Below are 21,790 nucleotides of genomic sequence, written 5' to 3' on the forward strand. Positions count from 1 at the left end.
TAACTTAAGAATAGACAATGGGCGTCAAATGGGCCGAAGTGGAGACTCAGGCGGCTCAAACACTGCTTCAATCTTCACCAGTTTCGAAGGCCGCGTTTCTAGAATCGTTGGCGAACTTGATAGTAGAAGGTAAGTTTGGGACTACATGTTAAAACCACAGTGGAATTTCAACCTAACATAAAAAAATAGATGAAGCTGATGCCGCAAATGTCGTGGAAAGGGTGTTTTCATTTTATTCACACTATGGTGACCCTCGCTCCAGGAAAGCCGCTGAAAATGTTCTGGTAACATATTGCAAGCAATTTGATGCTGCCATCCAAAAATTTCAAGACTCAGTAGTCCGCGCATCTCAACCTTCTACGAGGCAATGGGCCTCTACCGATTTAATGACTGTTCTAGAATGGATTAACGGAATCATCAGCGAAAAGAAGACAGCAAAGCTAGCTCTCAGCACTGAATTTGTCGCAGCCCATGCCATTCTATTGGAAAAGGCCGTGTATTCCACTGAACACAGAGAAAGACTCGCGCATTCAGCTTTAAAGACCACTAGATATGCATTCTCCAAATACTTAATCAACACGAGTGATACGACAAACGGGTACCTTCAGTCACTCTTCGACCAGAAGAATCTTAGTAGTATTATTCTTCTATCTGCTATGGCTGGGGCTGCCTCGGATTTGGTAAGCTCTTTGCCATCTGCAAGCGAGCTTATCAAGGACCACAAAGAAAATATCTATAATTTGTACGTGCAGGTGGTTCTTTCGTCAAAGGTCCCTTTAAACCGTGCTGTGGTAGACTCCTTCCAGCCTCTTTTTGTTGATTATACTCTTACGGAAGATTTTGATACAATTATTCTGCCTGCTGTTTCGAAATCATTATTAAGAGCTCCTGAAATTGTGCTACAATTCATTATCCCTGGTTTACTCTCAGCATTGTCGCCTCTAGTAGACATATCATCTGCTGTAGAAAACTCGCTGGTTAATTCTTTCACATCAGCTTTTGCATCTTCTAATGTCATTGTTCGTGACTCTGCTGCTGAGTGTTTGAGAATCGCAATTCAACATTGTTATGATCAAGAAGCAATCAATAGAATAAGTCTAACCTTAGCGAACAACCTGAAGAAAGCAACTTCTCCAGACCATCGCATCCTTTATGGTTCAGTCCTCGCAGATAATATTAAGAGCAATAATGGGGCTTCTCTTGCGGCTATTATTTTACCTGTAGCTACTAAGGAATCTAATGAACTAGCATTAACCCAACTAACTCGTGCGTTGTTTTATCATTTCATCCGTGGAGACAACTACGATAAATCAATCATTGAAGGCATCAAAAAAGGCTTTACAGAAAAGCGACTGACTATTCGTAGAGTTTGGATAACTGAATTTGTTAAGCGAGTCTCTAATGAAGTAAAATCAGATTCATTGGTAAATTTTATTTCATCTTTTGATATTCAGCTAGATGCCGCGTTCAAGGAAGTTGCTTCTAACCCCACTAATGCCATTCAGAACAAGGCTGTTGCTATCGGTTTTGCTCTCCTAACTCTGAAGCCAATTTCGTATGCAGATGAAGGTGCAAGTTTGCTGACATCTCCCAGAGTCTATCAAAAGTTGATTTCTGATCAGGAGTTTGAGTGGGCTATCTTGGCTACCAAGTCTACGGACCAGTTTACCTTAGAATTAGGCAGAGCTTGGATTTTCTATGTTCTTTCTCATCAGGTACCTTCGTCCTGTCGCCGTAGCGCATTGGAGGCTTTAAGGAATGTGTACATGGACAATAGTCCCTCCGTTGGGCCCTTACTTATTGAGGCTCTATCTGAAAAGGAAACCTTGACAACGTATACCAATCTTCAGCAAATAATCAATATTTTCAGTACAGATGTTGACCCTGTTCAAGCAAAGGAGTCGAACCTGGCAAAGCTCATATTTGTTTGTCACTATCCTGGCGCTCTGGGCAAGGCCAGCTGGGCGACACTCTGTTTACGGGCCGGTGTTGATCCTGGTGAGCTAGTTGCTCACTTGCATGATAGCATGCTACGTGATATTTTCTCTGTTGTTGATGACTCACTCTATCCGACTGCATTCGCAGCTCTAGCTACCCTCTGTTTTATTAGAAGCGATTTAATTGTTCCAAGTGTTGTTCAGTTTATTAATTCTTCTCTTAATTCGGCATTGATATCGGAATTCTCTGCGGACGACATCACCATATGGAATAGCCCGGAGGGTGAGCTTGTTGATTTAGATGCCAGAAACTCGTCCACTAAGAGGAAGGTTTATGTTGAGAACAAAAACTCCAAAGATTTTGAAACGAGGAAATGGGAGGAGTCGGTAAGGAATGAGATCTCCAAGAAGAAAGCTAACGCCCCTGATACTTTAAAGACAAAGAAACTTTCGAAAGAAGAGCAGACCATTCTTGATAAGCAGTCAGCTATACGTGCTTCTGTAAATCAGATTGTTGCTAAGTATAAAAGAGCCATCTCTCTTGTTAATACCCTTGCTTCTCAGACTCTTGTTGAGAACGGTAGAGAATTATGGTTCCCTGCCAGCGTACTGAAGCTGGTTGAGTTGCTCAACTGCCCAAATCAGGTTTTGGGTCAGGAAATCGGCGAGTCGTTCCTCAATTTATCACTCAACCTTTCTGACAGAATTGACCCTGGAATGAAAAAGATCATTGGTGTAGCAATCCTAAGGTCCATTGGAGTTTCTGAAACATATATTGCTGAAGAGTATTTAGCAGAGCCACTTAAAGATCTCGTTACTAGAGTTCTCTATAGAATTAAATTTCTTTGCGTCCAACGCCCATTAGACGCTATTACTTTGGTGTATGTCATTCCTCTTCTTTTAAGAACTTTGGAAAATAAGGGGGGTATTGGAACGAGCTCTGATGATGAGATCGAGGAGCAAGTTATTCTTGCCCTAGATATACTGTCAGCTCATGCAGAGCAGCTGAACAACATTCCTCGCGGAAATTTACTCCAGAATTTGATAGACCTTATGACATCGAGAATGAACAGTGCTAAACACATCAAAGATTGTTTGGTTGCCATAATTCAAAATGTTTCTGGCACAATATCTGAAACTGAAATCAATGTGCTATTGTCTAATGTCCTATCTGGTGATGTTTTTGTTCGCACTACTCTCCTTGAAGTCATCGACGGAGAATTGGACAATTGCCTCGTTGATCGCGGATTCTCGAGTGAGATTTGGATTGAAAGGTTTGACGACGAGCTTGTAATTGCAAATTTAGCGACTGAGATCTGGCAATACAACGAGTTCAAGACTGACGAACAAACGCCTCGAAAGCTCCTGGAGTTCCTTGGTTCTGAACATGCGTCTTTGCGCCACGCTTGTGCAAGATCAATAGCGGCTTCAGTGGGTGCGAATAAGACTCTTGCTTCAGCAACTTATCAGTCTCTCATAAATCTCTTCATTGAGAAATCAAAACCCCCACCGCCTGTGTATGACAAATTTGGTATCCTCGTGAAATCTAGCAATGAGGATCCATGGTACACACGAAGTGGTATCGCTAAAGCCCTGCAAGAATTTGCACCTCTTCTTCAAGAAACGTCTCTCGTCATTGAGATGTTTGAATTCTTGATTAACACCGGATTAGGTGATCAGAATTCGACTGTTCATAGCGAGTTACTGGAAGCTGGTCTCGCGGTTATTAACACCCGTGGCTTGAACAATGTTGAATCTCTCATTCCGATTTTTGAGTCTTATCTTGCCAAATCAGATAAGGAGAAGAACGATCAAATCAGTGAATCAGTAATCATTTTGTATGGTGCTTTAGCTAGACACTTACAGTCTGATGATGCAAGATTGATTAAGGTTGTTGACAGACTTCTGGCCACTTTAGATACCCCTTCTGAAGACGTCCAGTATGCTGTATCACAGTGCTTGCCTCCTCTTGTCAAGCTTATAACTCCTCAGCTGGGAAGCTATTTTGAAAAGATTCTGGAGAAGCTTTTCACTAGCGCCAAGTTTGCGGAAAGAAGAGGCGCTGCTTACGGACTCGCAGGTCTTGTAAAAGGCGTTGGTATCTCTTCATTGGCTGATTATGACATTATTCGATCTTTAACTGATGCTATTGAAGATAAAAAGGATCCCAAAAAGCGCCAAGGCGGTCAGTTTGCTTTCGAGTGTCTTTCAATGGCTCTTGGAAAGTATTTTGAGCCATATGTCATTGAGTTGGTTCCAATTATTTTATCATGTCTAGGAGACAGTAATATTGAGGTTCGTGAGGCCACCACCTATGCTTCACGTTCTATTATGAAAAACACCACAGGGTATGGTATCAGTAAACTGATACCTTTGGCACTTGAGAATTTGGACCAAACTGCATGGAGAGCGAAAAAGGGTGCTGTTGAGTTATTAGGTAACATGGCCTATCTTGACCCCCAACAGCTGTCCTCTTCATTGTCAACAATTATTCCCGAGATTGTTGGTGTTTTGAATGACACTCACAAGGAAGTAAGGAATGCAGCAAACCAGAGTCTACAACGATTTGGAGAGGTAATTAGGAACCCTGAAATTCAGACTCTGGTACCCATTCTTATCAAGGCTATCAGCGACTCAACCAGATACACTGAAGACGCCTTGGACAGCTTACTCAAAACCAAGTTCGTTCATTACATTGATGCCCCCTCTTTGTCACTTATTGTCCATGTTCTACACAGAGGATTGAAGGATCGGTCAGCTGCTATCAAACGTAAGGCATGCCAGATTGTGGGTAATATGTCCATATTGACAGACAGTAGAGATCTTCAGCCATATCTTCCTTCAATGGTTTCTGAGCTAGAAGTTGCTATGGTTGACCCTGTTCCCGAAACTAGAGCCACTGCTAGTAAGGCCCTTGGTTCCTTAGTAGAAAAACTTGGCGAAGAACAGTTCCCTGACTTGATTCCTCGCCTTATGGATACCTTGAAAGATGAAAGTCGTAGTGGCGACCGTCTGGGTTCTGCTCAAGCACTTAGTGAGGTCATTTACGGACTGGGTATAGGCAAATTGGAAGAACTGCTACCTGTTATCTTGAAGAACTGTACCAGTTCTAAATCATGGATCAGGCAGGGTTATATGCCAATGTTGTTATATTTGCCGGCCTGTTTTGGAGCTAGTCTTAGCCCCTACCTCAATCAAATTATCCCACCAATCCTATCGGGCTTGGCTGATAACGTTGAGGATGTACGCGACACTGCCTTAAAGGCTGGTCGTCGTCTTGTTCGCAACTATGCCACCAAGGCTGTGGACTTACTACTACCCGAACTTGAAAGCGGTCTTTCAGATAGAAATCACCGCATTAGGCTGTCGTCTGTCGAGCTAACGGGTGATTTATTGTTCCAAGTTACTGGTATTAATTCTAAGAATATTGATGAAGAGCAAGTTGCCTCTAGTGAGATTAACAAGACACTGATTGATGTTTTGGGCTCTCAACGCAGAGATCGCATACTGTCATCACTTTTCATTTGTCGTTCTGATACATCGGCCATGGTCCGTAATTCTGCTCTTGAAGTTTGGAAGTGCTTGGTTGCCAATACTCCTAGAACTGTAAAGGAGATCTTGCCTTCTCTAACTCAGATGATTATCAAGAGATTAGCTAGCTCTGACGATGAGCAACGTACGATAGCTGCCCAGACTTTAGGCGACCTCGTGAGAAGAGTCGGTGGCAATGCACTTGGTAGCTTATTACCCACGCTGGAAGAAGAAATGTTATCAAGTGACGGCGATGCTAAGCAGGGTATTTGTCTTGCACTAATTGAGTTGGTCAAATCAACTTCTCCCGAGGCTTTGATTGAATATCAACAGACTATAGTCGGCATCGTGCGAAATGCCCTCACTGATAGCGATTCAAACGTTCGTGAAGCTGCTGGCCATGCATTTGATGCATTGCAAGAATCATTGGACGAGGCTGCAGATGACATTTTGCCGGATCTAATTGAACAAATGCAAAATGGTGATGAAAGCGCACTGTCAGCGTTGAAGGAAATGATGTCAACGAAGAGTGATGTTGTTTTCCCTGTACTGATCCCTACCCTTCTGACACCACCAATGACACCTTTCAAAGCCAGATCTCTGGCATCAGTCGTTGCCGTATCTGGTGTTGCTCTGTATAAGCGTTTGACATCTATCCTTAATGCTCTAGTTGATGCATTGACTAGGGATCGTGATGAATCTATTAGCGAAGCTCTTGATACAGTTGTTTTATCAGTTGTCCATGAAGAGGGCGTTCATCCATTGATGCAACACCTTCTTTCTTTGGCTAAAAATGAACAAATAAGCAAGAGAGAGATCACTTTCCGCCACATGGTTTTGTTCTTCGAACAGTCTACGCTGGATTATTCGATGTATATCCAGGATTGGCTCAGTTTGCTTATTAATGCATTGGATGAACGTGATGAGAATGTTGTGAAGGCTGCATGGGCGGCCCTATCTGTTTTGGTCAAGAAATTGTCAAAAGAAGATATGGAAAAACTTGTTAGACCAACGCGCCAAGCTTTGGTATTAACAGGCTCTCCTGGCAGCGACTTACCAGGCTTCGCTTTACCAAAGGGTCCCAGCTGTATTTTGCCTATCTTCATTCAAGGTCTTATGTATGGTACAAGTGATCAAAGAGAACAAGCTGCGCTGGGTATTGCTGATATTGTTGAGAGAACTAGCCCAGATAGTTTGAAACCATTTGTAACTCAAATCACGGGTCCTCTCATCAGAACAATTGGTGAAAGGTTCCCATCTGATGTGAAGGCAGCTATTTTGTACACCTTGAGCTTGTTATTGACAAAGATACCGGCTTTCTTAAAGCCTTTCTTGCCTCAATTGCAAAGAACTTTTGCTAAATCCTTATCTGATCCAACCAGCGAGCTCTTAAGGTCAAGGGCCGCAAAAGCGCTTGGTATCCTCATTACACTTCAAGCGAGAATAGATCCTCTAGTAAACGAATTGATTAGTGGTGCCCGAATCAGCACTGATTCTGGCGTGACAGAAGCAATGTTACAGGCTTTATATGAAGTTGTGTCTAGTGTTGGTAAGAACCTTAGTGATGCTTCTAAAAATTCGGTTATTGCATTTATTGAGCAAATTTTACCATCTGGAAATGGGAAGCCAAAGGTATTGTCACTGTTGGCTAAGATATTGTCAGCTATTGTAGGCACCGTAGATGGCGAGCAGGCAGGTAAGATCATTAAACAGGCTCTTCAACACGAAGATGAAAACTTTAGTATTTTGATTTTGAACGGCGTTCTGAAGTATGGAAGTGAGACCGTAAAAAATACAGATCTTAGCGCCAGCATCTACAAATACTTTGCGGAACGGGCATCTTCTGAACACAGCAATGTAGCTGAGGCATCTATAATCGGTCTTGGAAAATACCTGCTCTCGATCTCTATTCCAGAAAGTGAAGAAACGGAGGAGATTATAAAGAAATTAGCCGAGTCAATTGAAAAGTCCGAGTCAAGATCCACCGATACGAGGAGACTGGCACTAGTTGTTTTGAGAACGATCGCAAGAGAAAAATACCAGCTGGTCTCACCATACATCGACCTTATTGCAGTTCCTCTGTTCGGCTGTGTAAGGGATATGATCATTCCAGTGAAACTGGCTGCTGAGAAAGTCTACCTAACCATCTTCAAGTTAGTAGAAGACCCTGAGGGAAAAATTTTCGAAGAGTGGTTCAACAATGCTAAAAACTCAGGCGTTATTCCTGCGCCACAGCAGAGATCTATTAATGATTACACCAGAAGAGTAGCATTCAGATTGGCACAAGCTGAACGCGATAGAATTGCAGCCGGTGGTGATGATGAGACCTTGTTCTCCGACCGCATTGAAGATATGAATGAGATTTGGTCCGTTGGAAATGTAGAAGTTAGTAGTAGAAACTAATATGTTCAACGGCCGTAGGCAAATATATTGTATGCAAATTATAGATAATGCTCTATTAGAATTCTATTCCGCTCTAGCGGTGAAATAATGACATGCAAAAATGACATAATAGGATATTAACAGGGTTAAAATACAACTATAATCCATGCTGTCTATAGGACGAATAATACCCACTATCCCGTAGCATTTGTTGATAAGGAAGACGGCGGTGATCCCTGGTTATTGTCATCTTTGAGCAGGAGATGGGTACTTTGAACATGTTGATCGCTGCTAGAATTGGATGATTGCGAGTCGGGATTTTGTTGCATGGTTTGGACTTCGTGCCACCCTGGGATAAGGGCCGATGCTGGAGTCGACTCAGATTGTCTAGGATCATTTTGAACTGATACATGTGAGAAATGTGACGACCTATGACCCGAGACTGCTTGTGATCTAATGGGTAATGTCGGTATTGATTGAACTTGTCTAGGCTGCTGCCGATCATGCTGTAAAGAAGATGGCTGAGTTTGATAAGTATCGGAATAAATATATTGCTGTTGATGATGTGATGAGCTAGGTTGAAGCTGAACAGGAGTCTGTGGCTGCTGCTGCTGCTGTTGTTGTTGTTGCTGCTGCTGTTGTACTTGATGTTGTGACTGAGTTTGCTGCTGATGTTGATATTGATGCCCTTGTCCCTGCCTCTGATTTTGAACTTGATGTTGCTTTGCCTGAGGTTGCTGAGGATTCTGAGACAGGAGGTGCATGTGAGCCTGGGACGACGAGGAAGAAGATGCGTAATTTGCTGGTTCTATTTTAAGTTCGCTAATAGTCGGTCCGGAACCCTGTGCAACTTCCGCAGTAGAACTGTACCCGTAGACTGGAGACCTAGCGGTTGGTTGAGGGAGAGAGGAAGTGGTTGGAGGTTGTTGATAATACACGGTGTTCCAGCTTTGTAGCTGTTGTTCATGTTGTTGTTGTTGCTGTTGTTGTTGATGTTGCTGTTGCTGGTGGTGAAGGTGTTGTTGTTGTTGCTGCTGCGGATGGTTCTGATGATGCTGCTGTTGAGCTGAGGCAGCTGCCGCCACAGCTTGGTGCTGAGCTTGCTGGTATCTTAGCTGTTCGACTTGTTTCTTCCTTTGTGCAGCCGCTACAAATTGCATAGTTTGGGTGTAATTCATGGGGTGATAGAGGAATGCTCCAATGTCAGCCACAAACAGTGGATAGAGCTGTTCTACAATTTTTTCTCTTCCAGCAAATTCAAGAGCTCGTTCATATGGAATCCACACACCTTTAAGATACATAGTACCAATTTTGACAACGTGACGCACTTTTTCAGATTTTAGAATTCCATCCCTTCGACCTCTTGTCATTCCTGCAACATTTAGTAGCTTCGTTCCGTTGATCATATTGTTATCTGCTCTGCGGGCAATGCATATTCCTTTTGCTTCGACTTGGAAACACAGGGTCCCCTCATCTTCCCATAGAGCGGTTGTGACTCTTGGTTTGCACCCTGGGGGAGATACTTGTCCGGGCATACCTGGTGTTACTTGAATTTGACCCTTCAAGGAGGGGAACTGGTTGCTAACATCTATAGGATGGGAGCTGTTTGACCTAAACTGTTGAAAAGGTTGACCATAAGGTTGGGCATATTGTTGCATGTGGTGAACTTGAGGAGGTTGTGGTGGTTCATACCCATAGTTAGACTGCCCATAATATGCCTGAGAAAGCTGTTGTTGTTGAAGCATCGATTGACTAGAAGAGCCGGCGGCAGGACCCTCTGGCTGGTGTTTATCAGACACTTGTGGTGGGGATTGAGAAAATTGCTGCGTATGTTGAAGTTGCTGCTGAAAAGATTGTGTTTGCAATGGATGAGTGTGGTTAAGATGGCGGAGAGGCTGTTGTTGCTGTTGTCCTTGCTGTGACAGATGATGCTCCTGTTGAGCTTCTGGTTTCTGTCTTTGATAAGGAGGATACTGGGAGTACGACGACTCTGAAAAGGTTGAGCCACTTGCTGTATTCATGGGATCACTGATCTAACGGTAATAACGATAATTTCGAGTAAATTCACAAATCCATGGTGCTGAATGAAATAATATACATTGAAAAGACTAACAGGATTTGTTATTAGGCAGATTGTGGTAAAAGCAAATCAATAATAATTGTGATAAATAATTGAATTGTAATAAAAACGGCAACGATTAACAATTGTGAATAAGCGGGCTTTGGATAAGGGGTCAATTATAATACAAAAGAAAGTTGTTGAATAGTCTCGTAAACAGGTCAGATAAGTTTGTTTCAATATTGGACCGAGGGAAGGGGGCGTGTGTAGAGAAGTGGTTCAAAGCAATGTTGCGAACCTACTTTAATAATGTAAAACAGTGATTCTTTCCACAACAACCAATTATCTTTCGAAAGGCAAAAATTGCCGTATAATTTGATATATTTCCAGTCTAGAGGTTTCAAAGAATACAATATTCTTAACATGTTAGTAATGATGAAAGACATTCAAGAAAAAGTAATTTAATCATAGAAATCCTTAATAAATAAATATTAGAATTCAGACATAAGAAAGTTCAAATTGAAGGGATTATGTGGAACCAGAAGCTACTTTGTTGTCCCTTGATAAAGTGCAGAAAATTAGAGATGAACCGGATCAACCGCACTGACTAAATATGGACAACCACAGAGGTTCTAATCAATCGACTTACTTCTACCTGTAATTTTCCCGTGTCAGAGGTAGTGATTTAGAGAGTCCAGGACATTTGAGGTGAAAAAAGACGGTCGCCTGTTACCTTTTTTGTGTGCTATTCGGACCTAGGATTCCGCTTGATGCCAAGTATATAATTTTATAAAGAAAACAGGTTTAAAAACAGGAGCCATGACTTATAGAATGCCCTTTTCTGCTGTTGTTTCTTTTTGGAGGTTTATATTTATTCATCTACATTACGCGTTAAACCCCTCTTTTTTCACATCACTTACTTAGCGCTGACTCAGGACTGGCCCTTAATATTGTGACAACATACATAAACGTACATTGCGGCCGTCTGAAATCTTGAATTCATCCCCCTTTTCCTGTCAAAAAAATAAAATAAACACGTTAAGGGTGGTTGCAGTTGCGTGCTGTAGCACTGTTCGTCTAAAGGCATAAAGCTCTAAAGCTGTGAACATATTGACTTCGTCATGTTTTATTTATGGATAAACAAGAAATTAAAATGCTTCCGTACAAATGATGGTGGTAATTTTCAAGACTACACTATTTATTTCAGGGGTTTTTGCTAATGCGCTCCATATAACCGTTTGAAAATCACTCCGGTCCAGGAGCTTCGTTGCATGTAGCGCACGAACTAACCCAAAACGGCAATGAGCTGAACATCTGAAACGGAGAAAAAAAGAACTGCCTAGAGTAAACCTGCAGAAGTGTGAATTAATGTGAAACATTGTAGTAAAATATGAAAAAAGAAAATTGAATATCACATAGCACCTGCTAATGGGAAAAAGGTTCAACGGGTTATGCGTAGCGACAACGTAGTGGGGTGGGCGGTCGACATGTATAGTGGGGCAAAGTAAGAGAGAAGAAAGGCGAAGGAAGAAAATCAACAACAAATAACAAGGAATTATACTGACTAGCTTTTACTGGGCCACAAACGAAATGGCCTTCCTGAGATAATTCTGGAAAGAGCGTGCTGAGCGCCGCAACTACCTACGTTAATAATCTGTATGTCTGTTCAGACATTCATCTACAACTGCAAGTCCAAAAATATACAATAGCTGACAGAAGCCACTGATACAAGAAAAAGTCGCATTGGTTATTGAAGACCAACAGGCAGCAATGGTGAAGGGTCAGAAGAGGTTAAAGTGATCTGGATCATATATCTGAAATAGTCTCATAGACATCAGTCTAATCAAAAATAGAAAGAAGGGAAAAATTAGTGAGGACGATGAACAGGACGATGAACAGAGAGTGGAAATTACCAAGGTAGGAAAGTGTTTAACTGTTTACGGCGGGTAATTTCGATTATCTCTGATTACATAGCACTAGCTTCGAGTGTAAAAAGAAAATGACTGAGATAATGTCAACCGGCTGGTACTCATCAAGTATGCTTCAGACAGTAACGTCAATTATCTCACTACTTGGTTACACTTCCCACCCTTATGCTTTGTTGACCAGCCAGAGCTCGTATCCCTTAGAACCAGTCTTAAAGGGAAACTCCAAGTTTCAAGTTGACAAGTAGGTCACATGCTCACATACGAAGTAAATACTCACATGAATCGCATCATAGAATGACTAGTCTCATCTAGACAGATAGTCTACCATATCCCTATAGATAACCAATGTGAGAATCAATTTCAACGCACCAAGACCAAATTGAACACCTCCCTAGACTTAATCCCTATCTATTCGTCTCGAAGTGCTTCAAGAATTGACCCCTGTTTCAACTTAGCGGGTCTTATAGTGACTGCAGGCAAGTTTCAAATAGTGGCTGTCAAATGGCTATAACACCATGAGGCGCCTTTCTTTATAAGAATATAGCCAAAGTGATTGTAAGACATACAGACGCGAATTGGTATGTTTAATGCTCAAACATGGAAGGTGCTTCTAATTTAGGAATGACTAGCATTATGAAGCTACTGACGCCTGGCTTTCTTTCTCCCACCCCCCTTCTAAAATGTTTCGGGATTGCGGGAGAGAGCGAGTGCTAATTGTTGTAACAAGGTTTACACTTTACAAACAAATGTGTCACCCCCAGTAACTAGGTTCGTTTTCTAAGAATACAGCTAATGCCTTGGTTTACACCAACCGGATTGTTCAAACTGGCGGAACTGTTTTACTCGAACCAGTGATCTTTAATGATCTACGGCCTTACCCCTGAAACTTATATGCGCAGCAGATCTACTGCGACCACTGTTCTGTCGCTAGCTTGTTATGGCAAGTGCAACAGTTTAGATGCAGATACCTGCATTCTCGGGGTAGATTGGCTGCACAGGAAACGTCAATTTGGCAGCTACTCCTGCTCCCTTGATGTTTGACTAAGTGGAGGACGGCACCGGTCCCAACAGACAAGAGTTAACAGAATATTCCGCGTCAAAATCGAGTAGCTATAGGCGTAGCCTCCAAGGATAACAAGTTTGTCCGGATAGCCACATGAGGTTTTTAGCCGGAAAAGGGGCAGTTTTTGTGCGTCGCGCCGTTCTTGCTATCGCCGAATAAATCGAAGTGATATTTATGCATATAACTACCACTCACCTGTCAGCAAGAAAATAGTAACCCAATAAATTAGTAACATTCTATCTGTTAGCTTGTTAGCATTTATGAAGTCCTGACGAGACGTATAGTCTAACATTTTCAAACAGATCTGTCACAAAATAGTTTGATTCATCATTGATGACTCGATGAGAGTTTTTCCTTATCTTTTAGCTTTTGCCTAACATGGCATTTGTGCACTAATAACTTCACTTTAGATAACGGGAGATAAACTAGGGAGCTTTGGTCTACCTGGTGGTAGCAAAGACATTCCACGTGACTGGGAGCAGAGAAGCAATAGAATCACGTGACTTAGATTTTTTTGATTTGAACATTCATGATTGACCATAATAGGAAATATGTACACATTTATTGTTTACTGGTGGCTGAAGATCGTTTTCGAGTTTAATTGCATAGTGAATACGATCCATTTATCGACATACTCGTGAACCACTTTTCTTCCATTGTTTATGCACACCCAGACATGAAATTTAGGAGATCAGTGCTGTCTCTGCTAACGCTGGTGCCAATTGTGCCGCTAACTTCTGCTACATGGTCAACTTTGTACTCATCAAACTCCTCAACAGCTTATGTGTATACTGACGATGGATTTTTGTACACCTTTCCTACCAACACATCAACATTTTCTGTTGCACAAGCTCAATCTATGTTTGTCCAAATATCCAGTCCGCCGACCAATTCAACCCTTGTAATCGATGAAAATTCCGACACCTTAATGGCGGTATATGGAACGTCAGGGTGTGGTACTTCTCCCATCAATATTGCAACTTACGATTCAGATAAGAATAAATGGACAAAGATCACCTCTTCATCTGATAATTGGTACCTAGATATGCCAACTGTATGGGCCCAACCACAGACCAGCGTTATATATATTTTTGGAGGTTATTGCCAATCCACAAACGATATCTCACACTCGTTATATGCCTATAATACTACATCCGGTGAATTTCTAACTCCACCAAACCAAAACTCTCCAACAGACTTATATGCCGCAGGTGTCACAGCTATCGATTCAAGTACATTTTTATTGGTTGGAGGAAAAGCCCCAAATGGCTGGATCAGTATGAACCAAGTAGCAGTTTGGGAGTATAACTCGTGGACCTTTCGAACCACTGGAAACTCAGACAATATTGACTCACGGACAAATCCATTAGTGATTCCAATATGGGCAGATAATATGCAGAATTCTGCATCCTCAGTACTTGTTCTAGGTGGTTCGGTCAATGGAAGAGCTGCTCAACCCTATGCTGTTAACTTGACTTTGGGGAATGGATGGGAGTGGTCCAACTCATCCCTTGAATCTGTACTAGATCCATCTGACATTGATGGGGCTATGGCTATTGGAACCGCTCTATTAACATTGTCTAAACCATCGCAATCGGCCAAGCTGCAAGTAAATATTTACGAGCTGGACACGGGTAAACTTTTGAACTCTGCACAAGGGTTCCCCACAGTTACACCAACTCCGCTTCCTACACAAACAGTCACGGTATCTACAGAGCAGACTGCTTCCACGGTGCCTACGGCGCTACCAGCTAGCAAATCACTTTCCAAAGGGGGTGTTGCTGCTGTGTCAACTGTTGTACCGATTGCGGCACTTTGTGCCCTTGGTGCTGCTGCTGGCTTGTTTTACGTTCGTAGACGTAAAAGAAATAACGACAAAATTCGCACCATGCATTTGTCACCTGCTCCATCTATGGGTGATTTTATCAATGCTCCGTTAGCCCATAACAATGACTCTTGGTATAGTATCGGAGGTGATACTGCTTCTATCAACTCATGGAATGAGAAGAGAGCGATGTATGAAGAAAATGTTAACAGACACTCTACTTTATCTCAAACAACTGCTAAAGAGCCCAATACGTTTCAGTCACCGCCCCAAAGTCCAGTGACAACTAATGTCGTTACTGCATACCAGAACGACGAGGATAACATTTTCGAGGGCCGTGATGTGCAAATTCTGGTTTCATCGCTAAGACGAACTCCCTTGAGAGTGGTAAATCCAGACGAAGAGAGTCAAAAGTCACCAGCTGTTTCTAGATCTGGCTCTACATTTGAACCAGCGAAAAAGTCAGCAAAAATTGAGTCCACTTTTGTATTTAACGATAGCTTAGTCTCGCGAGCATCTTCTCTGAATGAAGGCGGACGCCAGAACCGAAGTCAAGTTCATGTTCACAAGCGAAACCTCTCCAATATCTCCAGCTCGTCGGAAACGTCGTCGCATTATACACAGCGGTCAACGTCGGGAACGCTAAATCGTAGAATTCCCTCCAACCATACTACTTAACGATCACTAGTGTAAAACGAGAATTATTTATGTATTATGTTGAAATGTATTTTTATTTTTCAGGTTAGTTACGACCTTTCAGTAGCAGTACTGTTTTATAACAAGCATCCAGAGCAAAAAGAAATGATTTTTTTTCTAAAAGGCAGGTACACTAATTATCTGAGGATATTCCTATTTTTAAAGTACAAAAATTGAATGTTTCGATTTATTTGGGATTAACAATGCTCATAGAAGCTTCGCGTGCCTTTTGCAGGAGGAGAGTATCGGCTAGAACCAGAGCAGTCATTGCCTCTACAATTGGAATAGCACGAGGAACGACATTGGGATCATGACGGCCCCGAGCTTCTAGAACACCGGCTACACCATCATAAGAACTGGTTTGTTGTTGTTGGCTGATGGTAGCTGGTGACTTAAAGGCCACATTAAAGTAAATATTTTCACCATTAGAGATTCCACCCTGGATACCGCCAGAATAGTTAGTTGAAGTTCTGAAGCGACCGTTGTCATCGACATAGAAAGGATCATTGTGCTCAGAACCAGAAATACTAGTACCGGCGAAGCCCGAGCCAATCTCAAAACCCTTGGTGGCTGGAATAGAAAGCATAGCATGAGCCAGAAGGGCTTCTAGTTTATCGAAAACAGGCTCACCCAAGCCAACTGGGAGATTACGGACAACGCAGGTCACGACACCACCGATGGAATCTTTAGAGTCACGATGATCTTCGATAATCTTGACCATTTTGTCAGCCACTTCTGGATCCGGACATCTAATTGGACCAGCCTGATCAACTTGTTCTCTGGTGACAGTAGATAATAATTCATGGAACTTCTTGGATGTGGGATCACGGTCAACAGCGACCGAGCCCACACCGCTAACGAATGCAACAATCTCAACTCCATTGGCTAACTTGAGAAATTTCTCAGCGATCGCACCAGCAGCAACTCTACCAATAGTTTCACGAGCAGATGAACGTCCTCCACCAGAAGATGCCTTGATACCATATTTAGTTAGATAGGTGTAATCGGCATGGGAGGGACGAGGGTAAACATCAGTCTCAGAATAATCATGAGGTCTTTGATCTTTATTTCTAACAATCATTCCGATAGATGTACCTAAAGTTTTACCAAACTCAGTACCAGACTGAATCTCGACAGCATCTGCCTCAGATCGGGGAGTACTCAGCTTACTCTGACCAGGTCTTCTTCTGCTTAATTGTGGTTGGATGTCATCCTCAGTAAGAGCCATTCCTGGAGGTACACCATCAACAATACATCCTACTGATTTGCAGTGACTCTCTCCGTAGGTGGTAACTCTGAAGTAAGTTCCGAACGTCGACATGGTTTCAAAATTTAGTTTGTGACAGTCTTTGGACGAAGATTCACAGTTGAAATTTCAGTGGTATGATCTACATGAAATTGATTGCAATGACTCTTCAATATCACGTGACGTCAATATATTTTAGTGCAGTTTTCTGAAACGTCTTTTGATGACACAATGTAGAAATAAAAAAGAGAAAAACCATACAATATCAATTGTAAAGCTGTTGATGACATGATTGGCATGTTTTTATAATAAATTTCTGAGAGGTCATGATATTAGGTCAGGCAACAAAATAGTGATAACCGTACCAATAACAGATACATTTTGTTAGTATGTACACGAGTTCATGTAGAAGTAAGTGAACATTTACCCCGACTTTAGATTTATTTATTTCCTCAAAAATGACGTTGATTAGCACTATTCTGGATAACCAGGTACTTTTGACGACAGTCATTGGTTTAGCAGTGCTTCTGCTTCTATCTACCTCATTAGTGTTCTTTGTTGGTAGTAGTGGGTCTAGTAAACTCTCAAGCAAGAAGCCTACTTTCCTAATTGTAGGCCCCTCTTATGGTGGAAAGACAAGCCTCTTTAACTATTGGACCAGCGAAATTATTAAGAGGAAATCAGAAAGTGATGAAGGTGTTGGGAAAATTAATACAGTATCTGCGAGTGAAACTGTGACATCTCAGTCTCCTAATAGATATGAACATTTGAGACTACCGTTTGGATCAGATGAACCAGTTGATACGGAGTACACAATTGTGGACCTACCCGGTCACCCTAAACTGTGGCATTTTACTGTTGAAGAGGTGGAGAAGCACCGCAGTAATCTTGTAGGAATTGTTTATGTGATTGATGCTGCCAGTGGACAGAGTGGGATATCCAAAGCAGCAAGCAACCTGTATCAACTCCTCCAACTTACAGAACGTCGAGCAGGAGGAGTCAATATCCTTATTGCAAGCAACAAATCAGATGTCTTCAATGTTATTTCAACTAGTCGTTTAAAAACGTTGCTAGAATCGGAGATCAATGATTTAAGAAGCAGTCGAGAACAGACTGTTGACGAGGTCAAGATCAATGCCAAGGGACAAGAAGCAAATGATAGCGAGGAGATATCTTCCAACGCATGGATTGGCAAGGATGGTAAAGACTTTGAATTTTCCCAGCTCGAGGGTGAGGTTGATATTCTTGATGGAAGCGTAAAGTCCAGCCGGACCTCAAAATGGGAGACCTGGCTGGCAGAAAAAGCTCTCAATTCTTTTTAGCATAAATATACTTTTGTCGAATAACCTGACAGAGTAAATTAATTATTTAGTACAAGATAATGTTGGCTATATATAAAAGTTTGGATCCTGCTCACACCTCTCTGACTACTTGTCACAGCCAACGACCCGAGATGAGAGGAGGTCTAGAGTGCAAGTCACTCTCAGATACAGCACTTCGTCAGCTGAGCACTAATAGTAAGAGGATAAAGTTCAGCCGGGTTGTGAAAGAAGAGCATGCGCCAAGTGCATAATACATGAATCTACAAACCACTAGCCTATAGGATACTAATGACGGTTTAGGAACTGGGTGGCGTTGGTGGCGGCGGTGGAGAGGAGGACGATACAGATGGAGCTGGAGGAGGGGATGGGCTGTGTGTAGGTACCTTAGGAAACAGATTCTTGTCCTGGAGCAGTTTCTGAGTCTGCTTTGACCTTTGAATGTTACGCCAATGCTCAAGACGAATGTTGTGAATGGATCTATTCACAATATAGACTCTAGGTGATTTACTCGCTATTGAATCCTGAACCTTCTTCTCTGACTCTAGAGATCCTAGTTCAGCTTGAGTAGTCTTATCACTGTTTTTATTGTCTTTATCCTTGCCTTCTTCCTTCTTCTTGTCACTGTCCTTAGACTTATCTTTTTCCTTCGCTTTTTGTCGTTGATCCCATTTTTTCTTTAGCAATTCAATTTCGGCATCCAATTTCTTTTGCTTTTCCTTTGCAAGTTCAACTTCGGGGTCAATTTTGGCCGTTGCGAAATTGGAGTCTTGCAAATGGACCTCGCACGCATAAAAAAAATCCGCCTTTCCGTCTTCGGACACCAACACGGCAGTTGTGGGTTTATAGCATATGAAACACGGCTTCGAACTCGATTCTGCCACCTTCCGTAGGTGATAGATGTCATTAAAGGGAAGTGGTGGCATGGTACCAAACTGACAGAGTTCTAAAGACACTCACTCATGATCGATCACATGCCGTATGCAACTGAATGCAAATGTCGCTTCGACTTGTATGACTGGTTGGCGAGTAGATATCCCTCTCTTCGATTGTCATAATTCCCATAGCTGAAATACCAGGAACCCAATGGTTCAGCTGGGCTTTTTTGAGTGCGCTTAGCAGAGATTGAAAAATAATTAACAACCAGGTGATAGAGGGAATTGCTATAGTTATTGGACGAGAAGAAGAAGAAGAAGAACAGGTACGAGAAGTCAAAGCCGTACATGCATAAATAAAGTAGCACCTACACGAGATAGACGCGACTCCTACAAGAGCATTAGAGATGTCGAAACGAAGGTTCAATTCGAGCACGGGCTCCGACTCTAGGGACGGACCTCAATTTGAGTTACCGAAACACAAAAAGGTCTCAATTCGCGAGTTCAAGGGTTCGACTTTAATTGACATACGCGAGTACTATAATAAGGATGGTGCCGAGTTACCAGGAAAAAAGGTAAAAATAGAATGGCTATTGAGAATCGTTGGTCGGTAGAAAAGTAGTGGAAAAATTGATATGTCTGCTATTGCCGAGCTTTGAAGATATGGAATATCTAACAAATCACAGGGAATTTCATTAACGAAGGATGTGTGGAGTGCGTTGGTTCAACAGTTGCCCAAGATTCAAGAAGCAATTGCCAAGTTCGAAGGTAAAGAGACAGGAGATGAAGACGAGGAACATGACAACTCGCCGAAAGCCAAAAAGTCCAAGCCAGAAGAAGAGGCACTCAAAAAAACAGAAGATAGCGAAGACGATGACGAAAACAACGTAGAATAAATAAGATCAAAAATACATTCTCGGCAACGGGATCAATTGGGGCGGTTGGATGCATAGTCTGTGACCAGTACCCCAGGCGCCAGAGGCAGTCGTTTCACCAAAAAAACGACCAGTTCTTGGTTTAGCAAATGTGCTGTTTTCGGGCCCTCTAACTCGTCGAGATTGCTTTGTTGGTTAACTTATCGACTGTAAGCTCTTTGGGGCCCAACAGTCCTATGCCAACCCAGACATTAGTTATATACATATATATATATATCTATCTATCGCTTAAAAGATGGTATAGTTATTTCATGATGGCCAATTGCTAGAAACATGTGGACCTGCTACATTTGGACCTACAGGGTCCATTATATAATTGACGTCATGCGACAGTCGTACAAACGACCCGAGACTGCTCGAGCCATAAACCCGCACGACATCTAATCGAATTCGCAATCTAATGTTAAAGGGGGTTAGGGGCGGTGAATATGGGGTGGCAGGCCAAGTGAGACAAACGTAGGTACATATGCGACCAGCAAAAGTACATGACGATTAATTTAAGGTAATGCAGCATATTATAGGAAAATTAGTACTATATGGCCTACATAGAACATCAGTAATAACTCGACAGGAACAAACACGATCTTAAGCGGTGCAGCACGACAACGAAAATGGCCCTGTTTTCTCAATTTCGAACGGTGATTATTGTGAATTATTCAGTGACGAAGTGAGCTGATATGGGTACCGACAGCTGTCTGATCATTTTGGTCGATGTGGCCAGTTTGGCCAACATTGGGCTCTTCCCAGGTCTCTTCCTGCTCCTTTCCATTGTATGCACAGGGGTCCACTCGGAACTGCATAGACGACTTCCCCGCCTTGCAGAGGCTTATATGGGGCTCACGAGGAAGACGAATGTTAGTCCACTGTAGTACAAAAAAGGTTTGAAAGAGAGTGTGTGTTTGTAGACCACCGGGGAGCATAAGATAAGGCAAGTGGGAAATCAGTGATCAGTAGTTATATCTCAATTAAGCTACTCAGGGGTTGTCATAAAATAGGAGTAGCCGCACAAACCACTTTATAAACATATCAAGGCGCGTGCGGCATAGCATTATCGCTTAAAGAGGTAATGAAAAAGCAAGTTATCATCCTCAAAATGGGGTGGAACGCAGTCAATCTAACAAATCGGTGCGGCCAGGACCAGCAGCACATTGGGACCACTACAGGACAGATTCTCTTGTTTGGGGAAACTGCCATATATAAGAGAATAGGCTGCCCCGAACTCGCGACTGCAACGAACAACCAAATCGACTGATCATTCCAGCATCAGCGTAGTATTTTTGTTACATTGAATAAACTAGATTAATCCAATTTTCAACTTGGAATTGTGTATAGTAGGTGAGTACTGCCGAAAGATGAGATATGGAACATGGTGCGGTGGGTGTGTCGTCGGTTTAGAACTGCTAGAGTTGATGGTTCGTGGCATTAAGTGGAGAACTAGAAGACGGTTCAAAGTTTTACGAGTCAACGAAACTAGTGAGATTAAGAGAAATGAAAAGTCATTTTGATATTCTATTCGGCAGATAATTACGCTAATTAAATTACGACCAATCAAGGTTCTCCGGTTTGTTGCCAATATGACACAACATAGTAGATGATTGATGGTTTGTTCTGGACTGCACCATCTTGAAAAGAATACAAGCAGTGTGGTGCTTAGAATTGCTTCATATATTACCCATGGAAATGACGAGAAATGACTTATAGCCTCTTTTTTGTTACCACATGGAATCAGACAGACAATCAGATGGTTTTACCTTGCTGAGACGCAAGCTGAATTGCTGCATGCACTAATACCAGCCACCTCAATTTAACTATGATGCAGCTCGCAGCAGCAGCACTCCACATCATATCAGACTAGGCACGGGAAATTATACTGCAGTAGCCTGAAGGACGATTGATTCTGTGTATTCGTAGCAAATATGTTTACAAGTCAGGTCGTTTTTTGCTACTGATTGTTACTGCTACTTGTCACTAGGTGAATACTTTCAGTTTGACGA

At 42.2% G+C, this 21,790-nt stretch overlaps 6 protein-coding genes across 6 annotated transcripts; 3 read left to right on the forward strand and 3 right to left on the reverse strand.

The window, feature by feature from the left end:
- Window positions 1–386: 386 nt before the first annotated feature.
- Window positions 387–7,871, forward strand: GCN1 (Gcn1p; the record flags this gene model as incomplete). The annotated part of the gene is made up of 1 exon (XM_018880396.1): window positions 387–7,871. One exon carries the CDS (start codon window positions 387–389, stop codon window positions 7,869–7,871), a length of 7,485 nt encoding a protein of 2,494 aa, XP_018738220.1.
- Window positions 7,872–8,044: 173 nt separating this feature from the next.
- SOK2 (Sok2p) lies at window positions 8,045–9,871 on the reverse strand (the record flags this gene model as incomplete). Its single annotated transcript, XM_018880397.1, has 1 exon — window positions 8,045–9,871. One exon carries the CDS (start codon window positions 9,869–9,871, stop codon window positions 8,045–8,047), a length of 1,827 nt encoding a protein of 608 aa, XP_018738221.1.
- Window positions 9,872–13,576: 3,705 nt separating this feature from the next.
- Window positions 13,577–15,403, forward strand: AWJ20_3389 (uncharacterized protein; the record flags this gene model as incomplete). Its single annotated transcript, XM_018880398.1, has 1 exon — window positions 13,577–15,403. The coding sequence occupies one exon, from the start codon at window positions 13,577–13,579 to the stop codon at window positions 15,401–15,403; it is 1,827 nt and encodes a 608-aa protein (XP_018738222.1).
- A 205-nt stretch (window positions 15,404–15,608) lies between these two features.
- ARO2 (bifunctional chorismate synthase/riboflavin reductase [NAD(P)H] ARO2) lies at window positions 15,609–16,742 on the reverse strand (the record flags this gene model as incomplete). The annotated part of the gene is made up of 1 exon (XM_018880400.1): window positions 15,609–16,742. The coding sequence occupies one exon, from the start codon at window positions 16,740–16,742 to the stop codon at window positions 15,609–15,611; it is 1,134 nt and encodes a 377-aa protein (XP_018738223.1).
- A 383-nt stretch (window positions 16,743–17,125) lies between these two features.
- SRP102 (Signal recognition particle receptor subunit beta) lies at window positions 17,126–17,989 on the forward strand (the record flags this gene model as incomplete). Its single annotated transcript, XM_018880401.1, has 1 exon — window positions 17,126–17,989. The coding sequence occupies one exon, from the start codon at window positions 17,126–17,128 to the stop codon at window positions 17,987–17,989; it is 864 nt and encodes a 287-aa protein (XP_018738224.1).
- A 296-nt stretch (window positions 17,990–18,285) lies between these two features.
- On the reverse strand, window positions 18,286–18,912 carry AWJ20_3392 (uncharacterized protein; the record flags this gene model as incomplete). The annotated part of the gene is made up of 1 exon (XM_018880402.1): window positions 18,286–18,912. The coding sequence occupies one exon, from the start codon at window positions 18,910–18,912 to the stop codon at window positions 18,286–18,288; it is 627 nt and encodes a 208-aa protein (XP_018738225.1).
- Window positions 18,913–21,790: the final 2,878 nt, after the last annotated feature.

Source organism: Sugiyamaella lignohabitans, chromosome B, assembly GCF_001640025.1.
Source record: "Sugiyamaella lignohabitans strain CBS 10342 chromosome B, complete sequence".
NCBI lineage: Eukaryota > Fungi > Ascomycota > Dipodascomycetes > Dipodascales > Trichomonascaceae > Sugiyamaella > Sugiyamaella lignohabitans.